Genomic DNA, 18,892 nt, shown 5'->3' with positions numbered 1-18,892 from the left:
ATCTCGATTTCCTCACGCTCATGTTTTTCTTGCTCTTTCTTCTTCTTCTTTCTGAAAACACGTTTCCTCTCTCTCTCCTTTCTCCCAATAATTCTCCATCGCATTACGTGTTGCTACTGTCTGCAGGGTTGCCCTATACGCTGCGTTTTTTCACATCGTTAGCATTACGACACTCTTGATCGTACCATGGGTTTCTTGGTGGTGGTTTTTGGTACCCAAGTGTTAATTTTGCCGCAGTTTGTAAGGGAGTGGGCAATTCTTTGCCATTGTGCTTCTATACTATTATCGGGACAAGAAGTGCTTTCGTCAAGCTGGTGGGTAAGTTGAGCGGAGTAGGCCTCGGCTACCTGTTGTGTTTGCAGCTTTTCGATGTCGAGTTTTCGTGTTGCATTAGATCGTACCTTTGCTGCTACATTATGACAGGTGCGAACCTTGGCTGCGACAAGTTAATGGTCTGAATCGATATTCGCTCCTCGTATCGATCGAACGTCTAAAACACTGGACGAATACCTTCCGTCTATCAAAACATGGTCAATTTGATTTTTCGTTGCTTGATCAGGACAAATCCAGGTGGCCTTGTGTATATCGAGATGATTGAATCTGGTGCTGCTAACTACCATGTTTTTTGCTGCCGCAAAGTCAATCAACCTCATGCCGTTGTCTGATGTTTTTTCATGGAGGCTGAATTTTCCGAAGGTGGGGCCAAAAATATTTTCCCTTCCGATTTTTGCATTGAAATCTCCTAGCAGAATTTTTATGTCATGGCCAGGGCAACGGTCATATGCTATTTCGAGGCGCTCGTAAAATATGCCTTTGTTCTGTTCATCTTTATCTTCGGTCGGAGCATGGGCGCAAATGAGACTGATGTAGAAGAACTTCGCTTTTATACGGATTGTAGCAATTCGCTCATCTACTGGAGTGAATCTGAAGACGAGGTCTTTTATTCTCCTGTTAACCATAAATCCGCAGCCAAATTCACGTCTCGTTTCATGGTAGCTATAATACAGGGCGTAATCATCTGATTTACTTACGCCAGTTCCGTTTCATCACATTTCCTGTAAGGGAATAATATCGGCTTTGTACATCCGCCAAAGCGAACACTGGGCGTGAATGTTTTACAAATATTTGTTGCATTCCTCTTATTCAAGTTCTACTGTGTTTCGAAAAAAAATCGAATTATTTCCCATTGGAAAATCAATGTACCAAAAAATCACAAAAGAAAATGTCAACAAAATGTTATTACGCCATAAACATAAGACAAAAGATGCTGGAAGCAACAAAACGAAACACAAGAAAAAATCTTGCCTTACGTTCAAACCTAAGTCACCACCCCTTTAGCCTCCCTAAAGCAAATACTTAACCTTTAAGAAGAAGAAGACGCCGAAGAAGAAATCCAATTTTTGCTCATCTTAACTTCAAATTGATATTCATTAAAATTTATTACTTTCAAGTAATGATGTTGTAGTTGTTGTTGTAATTTTTGTTGTTGTTGTTGTTGCTCATTTTTAATGAAGTGTCTGGGCAAACTATCGTTTTGATATGATTACAAAAACTTATTAACGGCTAACTTTGTAAGTTGGAGAACAATTTTAATGGCTATCCAAAAAAGGACAGTGGCTTCAGGAAAACAAATAGTGAACCTTGGAAAGTCCTTAAAAAAATATTTAAAAAAAATCCACGCCTATTTGTGAAGGCCTTGAAAAAATATTTTTTAAAAAAATCCACGCCTACTTGAAGGCCTTGAAAAAATATTTTTTAAAAAAATCCACGCCTATTTGAAGACCTTGAAAAAAATATTTTTTTTAAAAAAAATCCACGCCTATTTGAAGGCTTTGAATAAATATTTTTATAAAAATCCACGCCTTGAAAATATATTTTAAAAAAAAATCAACGCCTTGAAAAAAATATTTTTTTTTAAAAATCCACGATTTGAAAAAATATTTTTTAAAAAAATCCACGCCTTGAAATTTTTTTTTTTAAAAATCAGCGCCTTGATTTTTTTTTTTTAAATCAGCGCCTTGAAAAATATTTTTTAAAGAAAATCCACGCCTTGAAAAAATATTTCTTAAAAAAATTATGCCTAGAAAAGATATTGTTGAAAAAAATAATCCACGCCTTGAAAAAATATTTTTTTAAAACAATTCACGCCTTGAAAAAATATTTTTTAAAAAAATCCACGCCTTAAAAAAACTTTAAAAAAAAATCCACGCCTTGAAAAAATATTTTTTTAAAAAAAATTCAAGCCTTGAAAAAATATTTTTTTTTAAATATCCACGCCTTGAAAACATATTTTTTTTAAATATCCACGCCTTGAAAAAATATTTTTTAAAAAAATCCACGCCTATTTGAAGGCCTTGAAAAAATATTAAAAAAATCCACGCCTTGAATTTTTTTTTTTTAAATCCACGCCTTGAAAAAAATTTTTTAAAAAAATCCACGCCTTGAAAAAATATTTTTATAAATATCCATGCCTTGAAAAAATATTTTTTAAAAAAATCCACGCCTTGAAAAAATATTTTTTTTTTAAATCCACGCCTTGAAAAAAATTTTTTTTTTTAAATCCACGCCTGGAAAAAATATTTTTAAAAAATCCATGCCTTGAAAAAATATTTTTTAAAAAAATCCACGCCTTGAAAAAATATTTTTTTAAAAAAATCCACGCCTTGAAAAAATATTTCTTTAAAAAAATCCACGCCTTGAAAAATATTTTTTAAAAAAATCCACGCCTTGAAAAAATATTTTTTTAAAAAAATCCACGCCTTGAAAAAATATTTTTTTAAAAAAATCCACGCCTTGAAAAAATATTTTTTTAAAAAAATCCACGCCTTGAAAAAATATTTTTTTAAAAAAACCCACGCCTTGAAAAAATATGCTATTGTAGTTGTTGTTGAAATTTTTTTTAAAAAAATCCACGCCTTGAAAAAATATTTAAAAAAAAACCCACGCCTTGAAAAAATATGCTATTGTAGTTGTTGTTGAAAATTTTTTTAAAAAAATCCACGCCTTGAAAAAATATTTTTTTAAAAAAATTCAAGCCTTGAAAAAATATTGTTAAAAAAATCCACGACCTGAAAAAATATTTTTTAAAAAAATCTACGCCTTGAAAAAATATTTTTTAAACAAATCCACGCCTTGAAAAAATACTTAAAAAAAATCCAAGCCTTGAAAAAATATTTTTCAAAAAAATCCAAGCCTTGAAAAAATATTGTTAAAAAATCCACGCCTACTTGAAAAAATATTTTTTTAAAAAAATCCACGCCTACTTGAAAAAATATTTTTTTAAAAAAATCTACGCTTGGAAAAAATATTTTTTTAAAAAAATCCACGCCTTGAAAAAATATTTTTTTAAAAAATCCACGCCTATTTAAAGGCCTTGAAAAAATATTTAAAAAAAAATCCGAAGTGTGGATATCCTCTAAGGACTTTATTAAACCAAAAACCATAATGTTACATGTTTATGAAAGTGGCGCCCAACATTACAGTGACGACTAACATATGGAACAATATGGAACTTTAATTATACACTTTTTTTGAAATTGGCGCCCAACATTAAAATAGTGTTGGTATTATTGGACTCAATCCTTACTTGTTTCTAGATTTATATCAAATTAAAATTTTGAATGGCGCCCAACATTTCGTGCGTTATATTTTAAAAAATCCACGCGATTTAAAGGCATTGAAAAAATATTAAAAAAATCCACGTCTATTTGAAGGCCTCAAAAAATATTTTTTAAAAAAATCCACGCCTTGAAAAATATTTTTTTTTAAAAATCCAAAGTGTGGATATCCTCTTAGGACTTTATTAAACCATAATTTACATGTTTATGAAAGTGGCGCCCAACATTACAGTGACGACTAACATATGGAACTTTAATTATACATTTTTTTTGAAATTGGCGCCCAACATTAAATATTTTTGGTATTATTCGACTCAATCTTTACTTGTTTCTAGATTTATATCAAATTAAAATTTTGAATGGCGCCCAACATTTCATGCGTTATATTTTTTTTTCAAAATTGCATGAGAAACACATCCAATATCAATATTTCGACTCCGTATTCCTACAATCATACCTTCATATCAAATGGCGCCCAATTATCAAAAAATCATCACTTTAAGCATATTACTGATCTGCGATAGAATCAGGTCAATAACTAATAACTAAGAGCTACCAGTCATATTAGAGCATGTTAACGCCTATTTGAAGGCCTTGAAAAAATATATTTTGAAACAAATTTTCTTTTAATCCAGGCCTATTTTAAGATCTTAAAAATATTTTCGAATTTTTGATTTCGGATTTTTTTGGTGGCGCCCAACGTTTGTGTTGTTTGATTTGTATTGCTATAATTCTCGTCGAAGCGAGATTCAAACAAATCTTTAATTTCCCATTCCCAAACTCACTGTCCTTGACTTCTGAATATCCTTTACACAGCATTTGTACATTTCTCTTTTCTTTGCCAAGCGAAAAAAAAAACAGAAAAATTCCCATTCTATATCAAAACTACCTTCATCTTTTACAAACGTTTTGCGTTTAGTCTTGGCCTTATTTGAAAGTGAATACCTTTAACCATTGCTCTTTAGACGTTCGGTATTTTTTGTTTTATCTTCTCCCTTCCATCCCCCGTACTTTACGACCATATCACGTTTCGATATGGCCAAGAAAAAATCCAAACGAACACTGAAAATGGAAACTTTTTCACTTACCAAAGTTATTTTAGAGTTTCGTTTTCTTTTTCTTCTTCTTCATTTGGAATGGTCCTTTTATTACTCGCTTTTGGCTTCAGTTGCTTCTTCTTCATTCTCTTCTTCACACTGATGCCACTAAAGTAGTTTTATCCTCCGTTACTGCTGCTGCTGCTCTACTGCTGGTCGGCCTCAAAACATACATCTTCGAAATGTAATCATCGTTAGAGGAAGAAACATTCGCATAATCATAAATTGCATTTCAGTTTTTTTTCTTCTTGTTTTTTGGCTAACAGAGAGATTTTGTGTGTCCGCAGATGGAGGTGGGGAGGAGGAGGGAGGGTAGTGAGAGTACATGGTACGAGCTGTTTGTTCTCGTTCCACTACAACATAAATATTTACAACTGTAGCTACTAACCATGGTTTTGTGGCTTTGGACCATAAAGTCCATAAATGTTTTGCGAAAAATCCCAATGCTTATATAGAGGTTATGTAGCAGGCAACAGCAGCAGCAGCAACAACACCAACAACAAAAAAATAACCTAATGCAAATTTGAAAATGTCCATAAAATGAGGTAATGTTAAATAACAACAACAACGAAAATGATGAGAAATTTAAAGGTCAACTAAAGTCTGGAGGAGTTCTTAGCACTTGAGAACGTTTAAATAGAAATGGCGCCCAACGTAAATATGCCCTCCAAAGGAGTGGAATTTTTAAAAATATTTTTTCAAGGCTTTAAATTATTTATTATTATTTTTTAAATTATTTATAATTATTTATTTTTTTTTTTTTGAGACCTTTAATATAGGCGTGAATTTAAAAAAAAAAATCAAGCCTTCATTTAGGCGTGGATTATATACCCTTCACCACACTGTGGTACAGGGTATTATGTCTTAGTGCATATGTTTGTAAGAGGCAAAAGGAAACGTAATAGACCCATGGTTCCTTTTGAGAATATGCATAGAATCACTTGCTGAGTCGATTTATGCATGTCCGTTCGTCCGTCTGTTGATGTTAAATTGTAAACAAAGTACAGGTCGCATCCGATTTGGATGAAATTTGGCACAGCTCATTTATTTGGCCTAAGGACGAACCCTATTGAAACTGGGAAAAATCGGTTCAGATTTAGACATAGCTCCCATATATAATATCGTCCGATTTTTTGTAAATGGTACACCAAAGTCCCTATATAACTTTCGATTTGCACGAAATTTGGCCTAGCGTACTGAATTAAGCCTAGAATGACGTACGTGAAATATAGCTCCCATATATATTTTCGTCCGATTTATGGTAAATGGTGCGCCAATGTCCCTAAATATCTTTGGATTTGCACGAAATTTTGCTTAACGGAATAAAATAAGTCTAAAATGATGTGTGCTAAGTTTCGTGAAAATCGGTTCAGATTTCGATATAGCTCCCATTCATATTTTCGTCCGATTTTAGGTAAATGGTGCGCCAAGGTTCTTAAATATCTTACGATTTGCACGAAATTTGGCATAGCGGTGTTTTTGCAATGTTTTTAATGCAATGTTTTTAAAAAAATAGGCGTGGTTTTTTTTAAATATTTCTTCATGACCTTAAAATAGGCGTGTATATGTTGTATATAAAGGGTTTATACAAATCATATTTTTAATGGCGCCCAACGTTTCGGTTGCCTTGCCAAATAATAAATTGGAAATGGCGCCCAATTAATCGACTGTTCACTTCACAGAATTTAGCGGCCGACATCAACGCCTTTTAATGTTTGGATTCAATATTCCTGGTCCTGCTCTCATATCTATCAAAATATCTCTAAATGGCGCCCAATTAAAAATCACATCACATTGAGACTTAATACTGGTCTGCGATAGAAATAGGCCACTGGCTAAAAACTGCCAGCTAGCTGTCATATTAGAGCTTGTTATGAGCAGAGAAATTCCCTATATCAGGGATTTGACTAAGAACTGGGAGCTCACCAAAGGACTAAAAACGTTTCTAACTATCATCTGTTACCGAAAAATTGTAAATGGCGCCCAATTAACAAAACATCGCTTTAAGAATTAAAATTGTTCTTAGAAACAAACAGATTGCTGCCTAAATGCTGGGAGCTACCTATCAGTATAGTGAGGTTAATATGTGCCGGAAACTGACCTATATCGGGGATCTGACTAAAATCTGGGAGCTAACCACAGGACCAAAAACGTTTCTGACTATGACCAGTAACCGACAATTCGAACAAACCATGTGTTCACGCCACTTACCTAGGCAATTGTAAAAATCTTGAAAAATGGCGCCCAATTAAAAAAGTATCTATAAGAATTAATATTGTTCTGAAGAACGAACGGTTTGCTAGGTAAAATCTTGGAGCTAGCTTTCAGAAGATCTCTAATATAAGGAACGATGATCTGTCTCAGAGTTAGTAGTAGGGATAAGTAAATCGACTTTCGACGAATCGATTAATCGACTTTTTGTATTGAAAAGTCTAAAAGTCGAAGTCGACTTTTGACCTTTGAGAAGATCGCACAGTCGACTTTTCAAGATCGACTTTCGATTTTCTTTAAAAATCCTTGATTTATTATCACAAAGCCGAAATTGTCCAAAAATTACACATTGCAGAACTTTTTTCATCTGTTGACAACGATTCTTATAAGAAATAAAATTTTTAGTCGATTTTGCTTTAGTTGGTAAAAGTCGAAAATCGATTTTGAACAGGTTTGACAAAATCGAAAGATCGAAAAGTCGACTTTTTGGTCAGAGGCAAAAATCGAAAAGTCGACTTTTGAGCTCGACTACGTATCCCTAGTTAGTAGCATGCTAACCCCAGGACGGAAAACGTTAGCTCACTATTAACAGTTACCGAGAATTCGAAAGAAATCAGTCGCTGAAATCGCTCATTCATTGATTGTAAAGTTATTTGTAAATGGCGCCCAATTAACTAAACATCGCTTTGATAATTAATACTGGTCTGAGATACAAACAAGTTGCTGTCTAAAAGCTAGAATGTACATATCAGTTTAGACGTTGCTACGAACCAAGAAGCTTACCTATAGCAACTTATAGTAATCGAGAATTCGAAAGATCCATGCGTTCAGGGCACTCAGTTGTAAAGTTTTTTTGTAAATGGCGCCCAATCATCAAAACCTCGCTTTGAGAATTAAGATTGTTCTAAAAACAAATAGAATTCTGGCTAAAAGCTTGGATCTATCTATCGGGGATCTGGCTAATCGGGGATCTGGTTCTGGGAGCATGTCATGCCCAGAACCAAAAAATATTTAGATTTTAACTTGTCTAAGTAATTGTAATGTTCTTTGTAAATGGCGCCCAATTAGCTGAAAAATATTGTTTCTAGATAAGGTCTGGGACTAGCAATGAGTTAAGAGATAACTATGGAGAGGGAATTTAGGCCGATAATCGACTACTTCGGCAAAGTAGAATATGGCGCCCAACATCAAATAATGATGAAACTACTAGTCCCAACTTAAAAAATAAGAGAAAATAAAAGTGCTCGGTTTTCTTTTTTTTTATAATCAAAAATATTAGCATCAAATTTTGAATATTTTCTTGCATCTTTACTAATTCCTTTTTGTGTTTCCCTCTTTTCTTTTGCAGATTTTTTGGAATCTCTATCGGATCATTAATTAACCCTGGACGTAAAATAACCACAACAAAATGTTTTCAATCAGCGAAAAACTACAAAAACATCTAAACCTCTCCCTATGGCTGGCCACACTTTCCGTGCTGCTGAACACCAAATATACCTTGGCCTTTACCAGTGTCAGTCCCAGTTGTGGTCCCAATTTTCCCGCCACCTGCTTTTGTGGACGTGAAATGTATGAGGGTTCGATGCAATATATTGTCAATTGTACCAATGCTGGACTGCGTAATACCAGTGTTCTGGAATTTATGCCACAAGATGTTGAGATACTAATCTTCACAGGGAATTTTATACCCGAACTGCCGTGGAATGTTTTCGGTTCGATTAATAATTACAAAAATCTACGCATCGTCGATATGAGTAATAATCATATTCGAGAGATCCGTGGCAAATCCTATCATCATGTACAGAATGTGGAACGTTTGATATTGAATCATAATAACTTGAGCATATCGCGTGACGATGATGAGGTGAATCATCACCATCCCAGGGTATTTTCGAATTTCCTCAACTTACAAAGTCTGCACTTGACTGATGCCTTCGATGATAACAGTTCACCACAGCTCAGCGAGGATTTGCATGACATTTTCATGAACAGTGAGTTGACGAAGCTGCAGAAATTGCATTTGGAACAAAATGAAATCACCCATTTCAAGGATCGCAAGGTGTTCTGTGATTTACCCAGTCTGCGAGATCTGCATTTGGGTGATAATTTCCTAAAGGATATCAATTTTGATGTGTCTTGTTTGAAGAATCTACGATTCCTTGATTTGGAACGCAACAAATTCGAATATGTCAAGACCCATGATCTGATGGTGTTAAATCAATTGGAAGCCCGTCCTGATCGCACCACAAATCTAATCGTGGATTTCAACTTAAATCCCTTTACCTGTGATTGCAAAATCAGCTCCTTCCGCACCTGGATCCATTCCACCAATGTCACCGTGCGCAACAAGGAGAGCCTAATGTGTTTCCATGATGAGGTCAATCCTCTGCCCATACTCGAAATTGATATGTCCCAGTGTAGTGCCGCAATTGCTGCAGCCACCATTATGTTTAACACCGCCACCGATAATCATTATGGTGGTGGTGCTGCTGGCGCTCATGAAAATTCCGGTTTGGCCCAACACACTGCCACTCTGATATTTTTGCTAATTGTTCTCAGCATGATTCTGTTGGGTCTGGTGATTGCCCTGGTCTATGTCAGCCGTGACAAATTGAAATTTATGATTACGCCCGTCTTCGATAATGTTGCCAAAAAGGTTCAATACACCTCCATAAAAGATGAAGATTGTCCTGAGGTCCATGTTTAGAGAGGTTTCCTTTTTTCGGTTTGATTTCAAAATGGGTTTCATTTTCATTTCAGATTTTGTTTTCTTTTCGAATTAATTTTCTTTTCGTAGATTTAGAAAAACAAAACAAAATTAAAAATTAAAATATAATCGAAAGTAAATCAAAGATAAGTGTATAATAATTAAATAATTATAAATATATATTAAATATTATAAAAACAAAAAAAAAACTAACCTTAAAAAACTCCCGAAAATAGATAATAGTCATCCATAACAAAAACAAACAAATAATGAAACCAACGCGCCATTTACACTTAATAAGAAGAAGAAGAAGAAAAAACAAAACATAAAAGAAAATCAAAACAAATTATAAATAATTTTTGTTGTTTTAAAAGAAAATTATTATATATAAAAAACAGAGAGTAACCTAATAAACAAAATAAGAAGAAATTAACCTGTGCCATTAACAAAAAATAACTAATTTTTTTTCTTTAAATATATATATTTTTTGTTGTTTATACAGTGGTATAAATGCGAACGACTGGTTTGAGCACTTTAACACATTACGATCACATCGTCTAGAGCAGCCTTAATATGTGCTTTTCCCCGTATTTGTAATAGGTCGTAATAGTATATTCACATTCATGGCACAATGAATAGGTAGTACATTTAGCACAGCTGATGTCTTGATTAACTGTCAAAGTGGGTAATTTCTACTTGAATTCGTGCAGTGTGCAGTGTTGCCAACCATTTGAAATATTATATGGAACAATTTGACAGATAATCGAGACAAAAACAAAGGTTTTTGTTTTGATACATCACCTTATTATTGCATCATGTTTACATTGTATTGGATTTAGTAAATTTAGTGGATTTAAATTGTCAATTCCATTGCATGTATGGCAAATAAATTCTCATAGAGGAGAGAATCCGACAAAAACGAAAAAAAACTAATACATATATGCAGTTTAAAAGGTCGTTTACATTGAACCGGATTTGGTTAACCCAGTGGGTTTAAATTTTAAATTCCTTTCGGTAATGTAGGTGGGAAAATATGATCAGCTGTTTCTTCAATTTACTATCAAAATACATTACTGTTTATATTTGAAATAGGTAAAAAACTAGGGGGCGAGACAGCTGACTTTCACTTGCTGGGTGGCCTTATTAATAGATCTTAAACCAAGCCAAGGCCTATGAATTTTGACAACAAACTTAAGAACAGCTGATCTTCCTGAACGAACTTGCACTTCCAAGAAGATCAGCTGTTCGTAAGTTTCTGTCAAAATTCAAAATTCTCGAGTCTAACGTCAAAAAGTGGACATTGTTTAAATTTTCGTTATGGAAGTCTATTGGTTGACCTTATTAATAGACCTTGGATTGGTTGTTTTAATACTTTCATACTGTGAATATAATTCACAATAAATCATTTTGACAGCAAACTTCAGAAACAGCTGATCTTAATAGAATTACATGAATATTATAACAATGACAACATAAATTCAAATAGAAATGACCACAAAAACCAGACAGAAGCTAGCATACCTGTTACATTTTCTATACCGTCAAATAGAAAATATAAGTTATCAATGGCGCCCAATTAATAAAACTTTCTTTTATCGAACCAATTGGAATAACCCCGATTAATGAAATTTGGGGTTATACGACTCAATATCGAAATGTTGTCGTCAAATGCAAATTTAAAGATAAATCAGAAGAAAAATTCCTTCATTTACAGGATGAGATAAAAAAAAACCTCAACAAAGTCAATTGCCATAATTTTTACATTTTTTTTAATTTTATTGAATGAAAATCGCATAAGTTTAGATTTGTTCGAATTGGTCACCTTTGGCACGAGTTATGACCTTCAAACGGCCAATGAAACCGCCACACGCAGCCCGAATGTTGCTTGCGGTATTTTAGCCAATTCCCGCCGAAGCGCTGGTTTGAGGTGATCGACACTTTGGTATTTTTTAGTGCCAACTTTCCAACCGATTGGTATCCGGAGATTTTGGTGGCCATTGTGCGCTGGAAAAGAAAGCGAAGAACCTCTTTTTGTAACCACTCTTGGGTGGCGCGTACTGAGTGCGATGATGCTGAGTCCTGTTGGAATGTCCAAGGTCTGCGGCCAAAATGTTTCCGTGCCCAAGGCTTTAATACACCCTCCAGAATATTTTCGCGATAATATTCGGCATTTATTCTAATGCCACGGTCGATTAATACGAGCGAAGAGCGATAATCGGCTGTTATGGTGGCCAACCGAAGGTGCACATCTTCAGCTGATCACTTTGGCAAGTAAGCACGATCATTTTGTTTATTTACAAACTGCTGGACAACGAATGTTTTCGCATCGGACAAAACAAAATTCGGCAGTTCATTACTTTCGGCCAAGCGAAGCAACTCTTTACCTCTTTTGAGTCCATTTTCTTTCTGCTGCGGTGTAAGTTCTTGCACTTTTTGGAATTTCAATGGCTTTACCCCGAGCTCATTTTTCAATATTTGTCGAATGGAATATTGCGATATGTTCAGCTCACGAGCCATTTTTCGGCCATAAGGACGCGGGTTTCGATCAAGTCGCTTCTTTACTTTTCGAATCATTTCTCCTAGTATTGCTGTTTTCTTTCGTCCGCTCTCTTGACGTCGGGCTACGCTACCAGTATCACGGTAACGAGCGATGGTACGAGACACAAAAGATTTATTCACATTTAAATGCTCGAGTACTTTACCACTTGTGGATTTCCAGGGTTACTTTTTTTCTCTCTTTAAAAACTGGAGGCAGGTTCTCCTCCAAATAGTCCACTTTCTATTAGAATAGAAGGTATAGGATCATACACAATATAAACGAGATTTTCTTATATGTATTTCTAATTTAGTTCGCTTAACACAGCGCCATTTTGCAGTTTTTTAAGCCCGTATGCGTCATTAACTCTTTAAATCCGTCTTTCTTGTGAGCCGTCCGAAGAAGAACTGCAGGATTACTTTTAACAGCTTTTGGGCGAGCGGCTTAGAAATGACAGCAGTCTGAAGTTGGTTGCAGTTTTTTCATCTCACCCAGTATTCGCTATGAAATTCACCATGGCACAATAAATAAGTGGTCCACTTAGCTCAGCTGACGTCTTGTGCGTAATTTCTACTTGAATTCGATGTGCAGTGTTGCCAACCGTGTGAAATATTATATGAAAAAATTTGACAGATGGTCGAGACAAAAACAAAGGTTGTTGTTGTGATACATCACCTTATTATTGCATCATGGAATTCACATTTCAAATCGAGTGGAATTTGTAGTCTAAACGCCCTCTTATCAGTTAATATCGAAGGCACAACTCAATTCGAACGTTCGCTACCACTGTATAAATCCTGATTTTTTTTCTAAAGTTTTGAAAAAATATTCACTGTATTTTTTTCTGTCAATTATATTATTTTTAAATTTCTTTCAATGACAAAAGACCACAACTGCATTTATAATTAAACAAAATTAAGACAATTTAAAAAACAACAACAAAAAACTGTTATTAACAATTATAATTAAAAAACGTCATTAGGCCATAATTTGTATTAATCTAATTAATAATATATTTTATATGATACAAAATGTTAATTTTTCTCTCTTTTTATTAATAACACACAATGTACTTATTACACACATACATATAAACATAACCTATCAAATATATAGACATATGGCAGTTATATTTTTGAAGAAACAGTGTAATTAAATATGAAAAAAAAATCCGCATTAAACTACATATAACCACATATCAAATGTCACACTCTCTTACTCTCCCCCTCTATATATATAGAAACAAACAAAACAATAATAACATGGATGCGAACATGATTTCAAATAATAACTTTGAATTAACCTTAGATAAAACTGTGATTTAAGTTATTAACAAAAAAATATGAGATGAGCATTTTTTTCTTGTAACCATTAATTTCGTCCAATGTTTTAATCAAAATTATCGTTATATCGTGTTTAAAATCGTAATTGTACCTTTAATTTGATATTTGTTGCTCATTAAAAGTCATTTGACACTATTTTCATTTGTCATAGCGTAAATAACAGCTGTTTAGCGGTGTCAGCTGTTTACCAGTATCAGCTGTTTTCTTCTGGACATATCCATAACAACAATGAAATTAAAACAATGTTTACACTATAATTTAAAATTGATTTATTACATGTTAACCAATATCAGCTGCTATCGTGGCATATCTATGATTTACCATACACTAAAATAAAAATATTTAAGTGTCATTTGAATTATTTTATTATAACGTATTCTTACATTTGACAAAAGTCCTTTAAAATACACATTTATTTTACAAGAAAATTTAAACTCAAAGAAATGTTTTAAGCAAATCAATCCATCCATATCGTCCTCAACTGAATTATTTTATATTTTGTTCGTTTTTTACTATTATTCTTTACGTTTTATAATTTATTTCTTAATATTACCAACGGATTTAACCTAATTTCGGTACTAATTCTTTAAATTTGAATCTTTATATACATTTTATTTTATTGTAACAAAAAACTGTTGTTAGTTGTAAAACAATTATTTTGATAAGAATTGAAAAAAATATCAATAAAGCAAACAAAAGACGAAAAAAGAAAAAAATATTTGTTTTTTTATTATTTTGCGATGCAGTTTAAAGGTAAGGATGTGAGGGGCAATAACAATAAAGAATTAAACACTTTTTTGCACTTTAAGAAAAGGAATCGTAGGATCTTAATAGACTCCATTGTACGATTATTCAAGATAGTCTATAGCAACTTAAATATACAGCCTGTTTTTCTATTTCGAACGAAAATCAATGCGAAAGAAAGTAACTCACTCACTTTCGTTTAAAAAAGCGTTCATGTATTTCGAAAGCTATCGTTCGTTTGCCGTTACGTATACCATTCGAAAAACTGCTAAATTAAATGTAAAGTTTTACAACAATGTTCAATAAATGAGAGTCAAATGGGAAATGAGAACGAAGTACGCAAATACAATCACACATTTGAATATAAAAAAGTGTCAAATGGAAATTTTCAATATTTTTAACAATTTTGTACAATTTTATTTTCTAAAAACATGAATGAAAAATCCAAGCGATACCTATAAAACATGTTCCAAAAATTTTTATTTTGTATATAGATTGTGTTGTGTGAAAGTGTTTCTAATTTTGGTACATACGCCCATGTGCTGCATTTCGAGTTTGCTCGAATGTGAAACATTTTCCCAAATTTGGTGTGCTCCATTCCGAATTCCCAAAAAATATTGGGAATATAATTCGAACACATATAGCCTTGTGGATTGAAAACGAAATGAGATCGTACGTGTTTTTCTGAGCACGTACAAGTTAAAAAAGAACGCTGAAGTAATATTTAGCGTGTTTTTACAATATTTATTTAAATATATTATTTACATTAATTTTTATAGTAAAATTAAAGAAAATAAAAAAGGGCTCATTTTATCAAAAACAGCGCGTAACATTTTTGAGATCAATCTGGAAACTCAACCACCATATGATCAAAATAAAAATAGAATCTATAAAAAATCTACTTTTAAGATTTCCAATAATACTGTTACGAATATAACTTTAGATTTAAGTTAATTCCGTTAATTTAAGTATTTGAATTGTAACGTAAATTTCTACTACGCAGTTTAGTTGAATAACTTCACAACAACAACTACTGTATAGATTTTTCTACATCCTTCCATTTCCTCTTTAATTTTCTATTTTGTTATTGTCGTATAATTCTTGTTAAACGTCATCATTGATGATCGCTTAATTCATCTTTCTTTGTTACTCTCTCGCCTGTATATGTGTTGTTGTTATTGTAAGTTTGTTTACTCAAGTTTGTTGTTGTTATTGTTCACTCAGTAAGTTTGTTGTTGTTATTGTTACTCAATGTGTTTGTTGCATTGGTAGATTGTTCGTGATCTAGGTGTTACCAGATTGTCTAGAAACTTCTGTAGCGACAGGCAGGGCTCATATAAATAGAGGGAATGGAAAGGCAGTGAGTCAGTTGTGAATCAGATCGCGAATTGAAACCGTCGTGTAAAGTAAAGTGCAAAGTAAAGTTGTGTGAATAATGTCATTATAATAATCGTAATCTGAACGAACCCGCGTTTTATTTGGTACGAACTGTATCGGGAAATAAAACAACGTCTACACGGGAATAAGTGAAGTCCAAGAACGTAACAATACTTTTAATAAAGTTTCTTGCAGATGTGTGCCCTTTATTATATCGATGTTGACAAGTTCCATGCTCCACTTGTTTATAGGGCGTCATCAAAAATGTTTCTAAAGCGTAACCACAGTCTCCTAGAAGCCAACTATTTTGCATACCATTTCCCCTTTTGTTAATGCTGCCTAGCTGCACTCATATGTCAAATAAAAGCATCATGGCTGGATCCTGGTCTGCAGCTGTCCACAGCTTGCACACACTTTGTCTTCCAGGACTTTCATTACTCTCCACAATATTTTACACATTGTTGTGCGATCAACACTTATATTTGAATAATTTGCCACTACCCTCTGAAACCCACCAACAGCCAGAAATCTTTGCTGCTAACTGCAGGCTTTCGGGAATGGTACCCTTGTGTATGAAAGGACCAACTTCTCTCAAAATATCCATAAATGCTTATTTTAACACCTTCCAGTATCATTAGACTTTTTCTGCTAGAAACCAGGGCAATTAATAAGCCAGCAGGCATATTTTTTCTTAATTTTATTGTTAAACAAATTGCAAATTCCAATGAAACATATGTTTTTTTATTGAACACATTTCGTAACATATTGAACACAGCTATGCTTTGGAGCCGCACATTCGCTCGAAATTGAGCACACCATTTTGCACAACATGGGAATTTAAAAAAAGTATGGGAATTCAAAAACTCTCGGAACATGTCACATGGGCGATAGTTCGCGATTTTGCAATTCATTCGAAAGCTATAAAGCAAGTGAGTGAATTTCACATTCTCGTTCGCATGATGACAGCTGTTTCGTCATACATAAACCCAATTTGTAAAGAAAAAATATACGTTTACGTTTTCTTTCGAGTTGATTATCGTTCGACATCTTTTGTCTGTAAAAAGTTTTTATATGAACCAAAATTGATTTTCATTCGCATTGAAAGCGAAAGAAACCTTTCTTTCGAAATACATAAACAGTCTGATAATGTTTTCATATTGTGGCTTGCTATGTCAAAGTATAATACAAAATGTGTGACTTTGTATATAATATTTTGAAATGAAAACCCGACATTCCATTAATTTTTCGCATTTTTTACTAAAATGTTAAAAATATGTAAAATGAACAGAATGACTTGCATTTGTTTAATTATTCTGACATTATAGGCCACAAGTTAGAGGTGTTTTTTTCTTTATTGAAAAAAAAATACTCTACCTTGTAAATTGTACCAGGAATTTTAGTACAGTCGAAATTATTTATATCGGTTATACCGAACAATAATTATCGTATGGAATGTCCGATTTGTAGAGTTGGGCAATCTAGTTCACCTGGCAGATCGATCTTTCTCGTTCCTTTTTTAAAAGGAACTAGTTCCTTAATGTAGTTCCTTTACACCATATAGTTCATTTATGGGGCAAATAGTTCCTTTGAACGAGATCAGAAAAAAAAGGAACGAGATCAGAAGAAGGAACTATATTAATTAGTTCCGATCATTCCTTTCTCGGAATAGTTCCAATGAACTAGTTCGTTCCGGAACTACCCAACTCTACCGATTTGATACAAAATACGCACATCTTAATATTTCTTTCAATCGCATCGGTCCACTCTGGTACCTGTCACACAATGTAATGTAACAAATTTCTTATCAATATTAAACTAATTTCGATGTTTTATTTATTTCACTAGAATGTATACGATTCTACCTTTCATATGACACTAATTTCATTTTAATATTTGCAGAACGAAAAAGTTATGGCCATAATAAATGAGATGTGTAATTTTTATAACCCCTGTCGCCAGCGCCATCTATTAGTGGGCGTGCTCACAAAGCGTATAACTTTTGAACGCATAATCGAATCTCTACGAAACAGGTGTCATACGAAAAAGTAAATAATCTACTTTACTACCCGAAACGTATAACACAAAATGTGGGAAATTATAGGCAAATTTAATACTATATTTTATAATCAAAAATAAAGGTATTAAAATTATTGTTATTTTTCAAGAAAGTATGAAATTATACATTGCATAGACACCAACTTTTTAAACTTACCAATTGTAGGTCAAAAGTTAAAAGAAGAATTTTTCATAATCATGTTTTGTATCTACCCATTCAATAGATGGCGCTGACGACAAGTGTTTACCAATAATTCTGCCAAATTTACAGAAACTCATCGGTATTTTAGATTCTTCATAACTTTTGAATGCGTAATGATACAGAAATAATTCCAATAAATAGCTTAGAACATACACTATCCGACAGTATCAACCAATATCTATAAAAAATGTCACCCAGCAAGCGAAAGCCAACTGTTTTTTCTGAAGTTTAATGTCAAAAATTCTGGCTTCGTTTACGTTTTGATAACGGAAGTCAATTCACAATAAAAGATTTTGACAGGAAACTTGATAATCAGCTGATATACAGCTGATTTCCCTGGATAACCTTATTAATAGGCCTTGGCATGTTACAATAAATAGGTAGTCCATTTAGAGCGGCTGATGACTCGATTAGCTGTCAAAGTGCGCAATTTCTACTTGAATTGTTTGACAGAGTTCCCATGTTAATAGAAAATTAACTTTAGCACCACAACTCATATTTTTAAATTTAAGAGGCAGGGAACTTAAAAATATCTATAAATATAAATTATTTAGTATTTTTTGCAACTAAACACATGATATGCGTACATTTCGAAGAAAGATATTTTCATTTAAATTTTGAAATTTGAATACATACTGTCAAAGACAAATTTATGAAAAATTGGAAAAATATGACTGCATGATGCCATAATGCTGTGCGTATATTTCAAAGGAAGGTATTTCCATTTAAATTTTGAAAGCTGAATGTTATCAAGAAGATCTATTAATAAACAAAAGGTCACCCAGCTAGGGAAAATCAACTGTTTTTCTGAAGTCAAAAATGTGGACTTTTTTACGTTTTTACTATGGAAGTCAATTCATAATAATGGATTTTGACAACAAACTTGAGAGGCAACAGATATCCAATTGGTCTCCCTGGGTGACCTTATTTATAGGCTTTGGTAGTTAAACAATTTTATGAAAGAAATTGGAAACATATGACTGCATGAGACTACCTTGTATAA

The 18,892-nt window shown here is 33.2% G+C and overlaps 1 protein-coding gene across 1 annotated transcript; it reads left to right on the top strand.

The window, feature by feature from the left end:
* The first annotated feature begins 8,333 nt into the window (after positions 1 to 8,333).
* Positions 8,334 to 9,634, top strand: LOC133329157 (toll-like receptor 5). Its single transcript, XM_061537651.1, has one exon. The coding sequence runs from the start codon at positions 8,334 to 8,336 to the stop codon at positions 9,630 to 9,632; it is 1,299 nt and encodes a 432-aa protein (XP_061393635.1). The 3' UTR covers positions 9,633 to 9,634.
* Positions 9,635 to 18,892: the final 9,258 nt, after the last annotated feature.

This window comes from Musca vetustissima, unplaced genomic scaffold (genome assembly GCF_032173495.1).
Source record: "Musca vetustissima isolate MV318-11 ecotype Yass unplaced genomic scaffold, APGP_CSIRO_Mvet_v1 utg11440, whole genome shotgun sequence".
In the NCBI taxonomy this organism is placed as follows: domain Eukaryota; kingdom Metazoa; phylum Arthropoda; class Insecta; order Diptera; family Muscidae; genus Musca; species Musca vetustissima.
Note: the sequence above shows the minus strand (reverse complement) of the source record. Positions and strands in the feature narration are given on the sequence as shown.

What these genes read in the sequence shown, in the direction of transcription:
- LOC133329157 (XM_061537651.1), top strand. Translation starts at nt 8,334, where the DNA reads ATGTTTTCAATCAGCGAAAAACTACAAAAACATCTAAACCTCTCCCTA.